The 7,432-nt window shown below is 53.3% G+C and overlaps 1 protein-coding gene across 1 annotated transcript; it reads left to right on the forward strand.

The window, feature by feature from the left end:
- The first annotated feature begins 286 nt into the window (after positions 1-286).
- On the forward strand, positions 287-6,834 carry LOC136013372 (heat shock factor protein 5-like). The gene is made up of 6 exons (XM_065677131.1): positions 287-1,055; positions 1,790-2,158; positions 3,731-3,825; positions 5,536-5,895; positions 5,982-6,134; positions 6,760-6,834. The coding sequence occupies exons 1-6, from the start codon at positions 287-289 to the stop codon at positions 6,832-6,834; spliced, it is 1,821 nt and encodes a 606-aa protein (XP_065533203.1).
- The last annotated feature ends 598 nt before the right edge of the window (positions 6,835-7,432 follow it).

Consider the following 7,432-nt stretch of genomic DNA (forward strand, 5'->3'; position numbering starts at 1 on the left):
ATTGCTGTGGGACAGTCGGGCTCGGAGGGGAAGGTGTGCAGGGAGCTGGGTTCACTCTGCTGTGTTTTCCGGAGAGGGAAAGCATGAGTTGAGTCTGGCTTTGCTTCGGGAAGAAAGCAGCTTTGGTTCTGTCGGAGCGCTGCGGTCTGCTGATGTCCAGCGGGCAGCGCGGGCTGAAGCCGGCCGCGGGCCGGTGTCGCTCCCCCGGCGCGGGCCGATGGGGCCGGGCGGTGCCCGGCGGCCGGTGGAGCGCGAGCGGCCGGGGCGTCCGTTGTCGGGGAGCGCCATGGAGGGCCAGCGGCTGCCCGGCGCTGTCAACCCCAGCCACTTCCCGGCCAAGCTCTGGCAGCTGGTGAACAGCCCGCGCTGCGGCTCCGTGCGCTGGGATGCCCGTGGCGAGGGGCTGCTCATCGACCGGCGGCTCTTCGAGCGGGAGCTGCTGGGCGCGGAGCCGGCCGGCGAGGGGGCGGCGCTGGGCGCCGGCCTCTTCAAAACCAGGAACTTCGCCAGCTTCATCCGGCAGCTGAACCTGTACGGGTTCCGCAAGCTGGGGCCGGGGCCCGGGCCCCTGCGGGACCCGGCGGGGGGCGACGGCGGCGGCTCCGCCGGGCCGCTGCTGCACTTCCACAGCCCCCATTTCCGCCGCGACCGCCCCGAGCTCCTCGTGCGCCTCAAGCGCCTGACGAGGGCCAACAAGGCGAAGCTGGCGGCCGGCCCGGAGCTGCCCAGCCGCCCGCCCCAGCGCTCCCAGCGCCCGCCCTCGACGCTCGGCGAGGCTGCCAGGCCCGGTGAGCTGGGGTGGCCCCGGGCTGCGGGCCGAGAAGCGCTGGGGGCTGGGGGCTTCGTAGAGCGCCACCCCCGCAGGGAGCAGGGCTGCCGGACCTTGCTGCGGGAAAGCCGCTGCTGTTGGCGCAGGGAGATGTGCTGCCAGCAGGCACGGGGAGCGGGGCTCGCGTGTGCTTCAGTCTGCCCCTCGGCTGCAAGACGGCCTCTGTCGGGGGCTGCAGTGAGAGCCCCCTCACCCCGTCTCTGTGGAGCGGGCACGGCCCTGCCAGGTGAACGTTACTGCTCCTTGAGGGGTTGCTCCAAAAGCTGTCGTTAAATCTGCGTGAAGCGATGGGTAACGCTGTGAGGGCAGGTACCGCTTCGTGAAGCAGTAACTGACTGAGAGAGGAAACCAGGGAAGATTAAAGGGGATGTCTTGGGAGTAACAAAACAGCAAAGTCTGAGCTTTTTGAGACTCAACTGCACCGGGTGAGCTACCTGAAAAAAGCTGGCTTTGGGTTTGTTTTCCTTGACAAACTGACGGACTTGTGATCAAGGGCTCTCAGAGGCACGTTTAGGATTTGGACGTTGCCCTTGCCTTGGCTGCCCGTGTGCTGTCATCACTGGAGCTTGGTAGAGCCGTGCTTCACGATTCCCCTTTTATTTCAACTCGCTGCCTGCTGTAACGCGCAGCACTTCCTAAATGACTTGTGCCCGTTTAGTCAGCTCCTGCCCGTTTTGGTTCATAATAGCACATTTCTAGGCAGCGATCCCTTGCTCCTGAGGGCTTCAGGAGACTGAATGCTCCAGAGATGTCCGTGTGTTGGCCCAGCACTGATGTTCCTGTGTGTTCAGGTGGTAGTGCTACAGCAGTTACTGTTAGAATAGAGTCTGTAGTTGGATTAAGAACATTGGAGCAAAGGTGGTCTTCCCAGGGAACGTTGTGGAGCCTTGGCTCCTCATCCTGCCTTTCAGGGCTAGTGAAAACTCCTTCCCTTAGTCCTTGTTTCCCTTTGTTTTGCAGGACTGGTGACTGCAGGACAGGCTCCTCAACCTTGCCGTCCACCCAGCTTCTTCCCCTACTCCAACAGAGCGGCCTCCTGCCTGTACCCCCCTGCTTTCCAGGCAGCGACTTCCCAGCAGCGCCCAGTCCCTTCCAGACCGTGGCAGGGTTCTGTTGGGTCGCTGCCAGGGCACGGGGCTTCCGCAGCTTTCCCAGGCCCAGGGGCTCCCTTTCCCGTCCTCCACCGCTGTTCCACCGAGGTCACGTACACGCTCCACACCGTGTGCTCGCTTCTGCCGCTTCAGCGAGGGGCTCCAGCTGCTGCTTCCCTTCCAGAACCCGGCAGCTGCGCGTCTCCAGGGCAGTGCTTGCCAGGCCCGGATCCAACACGTACGGCAAAAGTTCTCCCCTTGCTGCTCGAGAAGTTACCGCAAAGTGATGCATGAAATGTTTTTCCCCAGTGCTCTGTCACTGTGTGTGTACCTGACGTGCGTGCTTGCGCTGAGATGCGTGTTCCCTGTCCGTTACTTGCTACCAGCCGGGGACAGAATGTGCTTTAGCTGCTCCTTTCTTCTGGCTCTGATGAGAGGAACTGTATCAGAGACAGAAGAGCTTAGAAATGCCTTCTCTGCAATGAGCAGGGAAGGACAACAGTGTGTGGGTGAAGCAGGTGGGTGTGGAATCTTCATTCACCTGGAAGACTTGAAGTATTACAAATGAATTGGCCCCTTTCCCTTTGCCGGCCGAGCCCATCAGTGGGGCTTCCACAGGTGCAGTTTTTCTTGCTGTTAGATCAGGCACTGCTGCAGCTGGCAAAAACCCCCAAGAAAAGGTGTTGTGAGTGCAAACCATTCTTTTTGTGCACCATTCTGCACTTCAGACCCGTTCAGAACTGGTCACCAGTCTGGGCTGCTACACAGTTATGTTTGTTCTCCTCCCCTTGATGTACAGGCATTACAGCGCGTTTGATTCACGAGTTGCTTCCGCTGTAAGCTCTACAAAGTGCAAGAGTTGTGCAATTTCTACTTTACTTGTAGCTTCTTACAGCCTGTGGTCTGGACATCATGTTTTACACTTGCCTCCTGTTTCACAAGCACTTTTTCCCTTTGGGTTCTTCCTTTTCCTCTCTTAGAAACTAGGCTCTTTGTACTGCGTGCTTGTTTCCTTAGGATGACTCCAGCAGGTTACAGCCCATCTCTCCTTTGCTCTCTTGCACTGCTTTTACAGTAGCCCTTTAAGTTTCTTTGGTGGATTTCTTGGATTTGTCCACATCCTTTGGTGTTCCCAGGGAGTGAAGCGCAGGTATCCTTAGATTTTTGGCACTGCGTGGAACTGTAATATGTTTGCAGGTCACAGACTGTTCTTCTGAAAGATGCCCAGATTTCATCCTAAGTAAGGTTGCTGAGAATGAGCTTTTGAAGTAACAGGAGTCAGACACGTGCCTCGTGCTGCTGTGGAAGGATGTCCACTAGCTCGCTCCATGTTGTTTAGCTCTTGTGTATGTTGCTCCAAACTGGACAAGAGTTCACAGATTTCGTATGACAAAGGGCACTAGGTTTAGGTACTCAAATCCATATCGGTTACGTAGCAACTGTCTCGTGAGGAATCCCGCGGAGGTGCCAGGCATTGCAAAGAAACGGGTCTGATCACGTGGCCGTCTCAAGTCACACACAGCCATATCAAAAAGGTGGTATTTAGATAGAGAAGAGTGAATACGAAGTTTCTGTGTGTGTGTGTGTTGGTTAATTCTACAACACGTATGTTTGATTTGTGTCTCCATACTTCAGAAGAAATATGTTTTAAGGTGGAGAGCTCAGTCTCTCAGTCAGTGGGGAGGTCATAATCCCTTTCAGGGAGTTATCTTACGGAGTGGTTACTGCAGTGTTTAATGCAAGTAAGCAACAGAACCGTGCACACTGGGCACCGGTTCTGGCATCTGATGCCTGTGTTTGAATTTTGCAGGCACCCTGCAGTGTTTGCCCCCTGCCCAGGGAGGGCCTCTGACTGTCAGCGCCAGAGCTGCGGCTGCGGCGTCCACCGACTGCGGCTTTGTGCAGGTGAGTGCAGCGCACAGAGAGCAGGGGGAAGGGAGGAGACCCCGTGCATGGACCGCAGGGTTCTGGGCTTGCGGCAGGAAGGAGAGGACTTTGGGACTGGATCTGCTTTAGAAAGGGAAAGTAACGTGGTTTGCCAATGCCCATTTCAAAGCACCGCTTTGAAACATGAAAGGGGCAGTGCTGTAATGCAGGTAAGGTTTCAGGGCAGCGGCATAGTGGGTGTCCTCATCGGCGGAGGGTTTTTTCCCATAAAAGTGTTATGTTTGACTTCACCATAATTCGCTTTACTTCCTGAGTCTCCGTTTGTCTTTGAAGAAAGCCCTTGCCTGCACAAAATGGGATTCTTTAATGTTATGATACTGGGAATCAGCTCCACTTCTGTGCCCCAGACAGCTTGTGGCAGTCCTGAGTTTCATTGGATGCATGAGAAGAACCAAGCTGACTTTTGGAATTGGCCCCAGCTCAGAGATACCCTATCTAGGAGAGCTCCAGTGCTTCCTGTCAAGGCTTTCTAGAATTCTGGTGGAAATTGCCCCTCATTGGGTGGCCTGGCTTATCCAGTAGCAAAAGAACCTCAGTAAAAATGCCAGGGCTTCCTTTCGCGGTCCAGCAGCATGGAGATGCTTTTTTTCCTCACAGGGGATAAGCAAAGCAAGCTCTGCTGGTGTGTGCTGAAAAAGGGTTGACCTGTGCAAGCCTGATCGTCCAGTTTCTTGTCTTGCAAATACCGACCTTTTGTCCTTTTTGTGTGTTTTTCTATTTTAACATGAGCTTACCCGAGCTGGGGAGGTTATGGCCAGGGTAACGTTGCTGTGAGGCTAGAAATAGCCAACAGCCAGTCGTGCCATCGATAGGCTGGTGTTTGTTTTCCACACGGTGCATCTTTGTCCTCTCACTTCCATTGTGAGCTGCTTTTCCCTCCAGCACATGAGGATCAGTGTGAGTGATGGGAAGTCACAGTCACGTCAGTTCCGATGTCAGAAGCCTGAGATCAGTGTCTGGGATAGCACATGGTCCCAAAGGAGTCGTCAGGGGGTGGTGGTGTGTCTAGATTGAAAGGTAATAGAAATACACAGTCAAAAGGGTCTTCCTTGGAGAAGCAAGTCCCATGGAGTCAGAAGAGATGGACTGGTTACTTAACCAGTAAGTGGCCTGGTAGCTTCCTGGTTAACTGCTTCCTGGTTAGCGGTTGCTTGGATTGTGCAGCCGCAGCCAGGGAACTGCCAGTCAAAAGGTGCTGCTGCATCTGGGCAGAGGTCCCCTGCGTGTGAGCAGCCCAAAGGCAAGCACGGGTGTAAGCCAGTGGTGCCAGGTCAGTGCCTGGCTGCCTCTGAGCAGGACAACAGGAGCAGTGTGCAGAAGGGATCAAAGGGGCTTGAGATTTCCGAGCCTTAGTGTAGCCTCGATCACTTCTCCGGGAGCAGGGTGGCAGGGGCTGTGCAGGTGGTACAGAAGACAGTGCTTTGGCTGTGGATCTCACTGAGCTCTGGCCAAGAATCAGTTTACCTCGTGTGTGCTCTGGGGCAGACACTTCCCCGAGGTCCTGCTGAGGGATGCAGCCAGCTACAGCCTTGATCATCCTGCCCTGCTTGTGTCCTCATCATCAGTAAGCACTTGCACGGTCCTCAGCAGCAGTAAAATCCGTCAGCCCTGACTGAAAATAGTTGTGATTTTTGGATCTAGCAATTCCCTGCATTTTGTTTCTTGCAGAGTCCTGACGTGCAGCCACCTTCTGCAGCTGAATGCCCGCCCTCTGATGGGGCACATCATGCATCTGAGGGCGAGGAGAAGTTGCCGGAATTCAGCTACGAAGATGTGTTGGAGATTTTCAATGAGATGTGTGCATCACGCAGCGCTGATGTAGTGACACCGGAGCCTGCGGAAAGCTGGGATGGAGAGCTGCTCGAAAGCTACCTCAATGCGGCCATAGAAAGTGCCACTGCTGCTGAAACGGCGCAAGACTCTGTGACCACACAGGGAGCCCCTGAAGAACAGGGAGAAGGACTGGATCACACCCTAGCTCACCAGTCCGAAATGGCTGTTGTGGAAGCACTGTTCAGTGCAGAGCACGTAAGGGCTAAATGGAGGTAAAACTCCGAGGGAAACTATCGCGTGATCTTTGGGTTTATTTCATTTTTGGTGTGTTTTTTTCAAAGGAGAATGCGAGTGTAGAATGTGGATCTCTGGCGGAAGAGAGAGAGCTGCCATCAGGAACCGAGGCGGCGAAGAATGCTGCAGAAGAGCCAGGATCCCCTGCAAAACATCAGTGCAGGAAGAGAAGACAGAGCTCACAGCAGGGTAAGTCCCTGGTAAGAGATCCTCCGTTTGTTAGAGGTGGCCAAGACAGCTGCTCTGAAACTCTTCCAGGAAGGGGAGATCACAAGAGCTGAGTTACTGTCTGCAGTGTAAGTACCTCACTGGGCCTTCAGTTCAACCATTACACTCGTACAGGCTCTTAGCGTACTTCCCGACAGGCTTCTATAGATAAGCTGGTGCTGAGGACTCCTGGGGGGAGAAGGGAATCAATTCTATCAGTCAGTAAAAGCTGAAGCTGCGGGAGTTGGGTCAGAGCCCTGCACGGCACAGTGCACAACACTGAGATGCAGGCTGCGGGTATGCTTGCTGGAGGGTGAGAGTGCCACAAAGGGAGCACTGATCAATGAGGTGACCCTTGAAGTAAGAGGGGAAAAGCCCCGCACGCTGCCGAAGTGAGTGCACGAGTCCAGCCTTTCTGGCTCAGCTCACTAAAGACGTTTCAGAGCAGCCTGCTGGTACGTGTGCTGAAACACAGGAGAAAAGCACCCTCAGATTCCCAAGTGGCAGGCCGCCTTTGGCCAGGTCGGACTGTCCCCGATGGCAGCACAGTTGCTGTGCGTGCTGCCAGGTGAGCCGTAGGCAAGGCCTGATGCTTCCTGGGTGTCGTTTGCTTCCTAGACCCCCACGAGCCGGAAGGTGGAGCCTGTAAGCGGGGCTGCTTCTGGACGAAGACAGCGGAGTGAGGAGCGGTGAACACGTGGAGCAGCTGCCGGCTGGTTCCCTCCTGCGAGTGCGGCAGCAGCGCTGGGCACGGAACTGGGGCCTGGGTTCAGCGTCACGCCTCTTCTGTTTCCGGACATTGAAGTTGCTGATAGCTTTAGTCATCAATTTGTGTGTTACTGATGGCTTTAGTCATCAGCTTGTGTGTTATTGATAGCTTTATTCATCAATTTAGGTGTTATTGATAGCTTTATTCCTAAATTTGTGTGGTGTTTATAGCTTTATTCATAAATTTGTATGGTATTTATAGCTTTATTGATAAATTTATGTTTTATTTACAGCTTTCTTCATAAATTTTGTATGTTATTGATCGCTGTATTTATAAATTTGTGTGGTATTTATAGCTTTATTATATATTTTATATTATTTATAGCTGTATTAATAAATTTATAGGTTATTTATAGCTTTACTGATAAATATATGTTATTTATAGCTTTATTAGTAAATTAGTATGTTTATAGCTTTATATATTGATGTTATTGATAGCTGTATTTATAGATTTGTGTGGTATTTATAGCTTTATTAATATATTTTATATTATTTATAGCTGTAGTAATAAATGTATATGTTA

Source organism: Lathamus discolor, chromosome 4 (genome assembly GCF_037157495.1).
Source record: "Lathamus discolor isolate bLatDis1 chromosome 4, bLatDis1.hap1, whole genome shotgun sequence".
Lineage (NCBI taxonomy): Eukaryota > Metazoa > Chordata > Aves > Psittaciformes > Psittacidae > Lathamus > Lathamus discolor.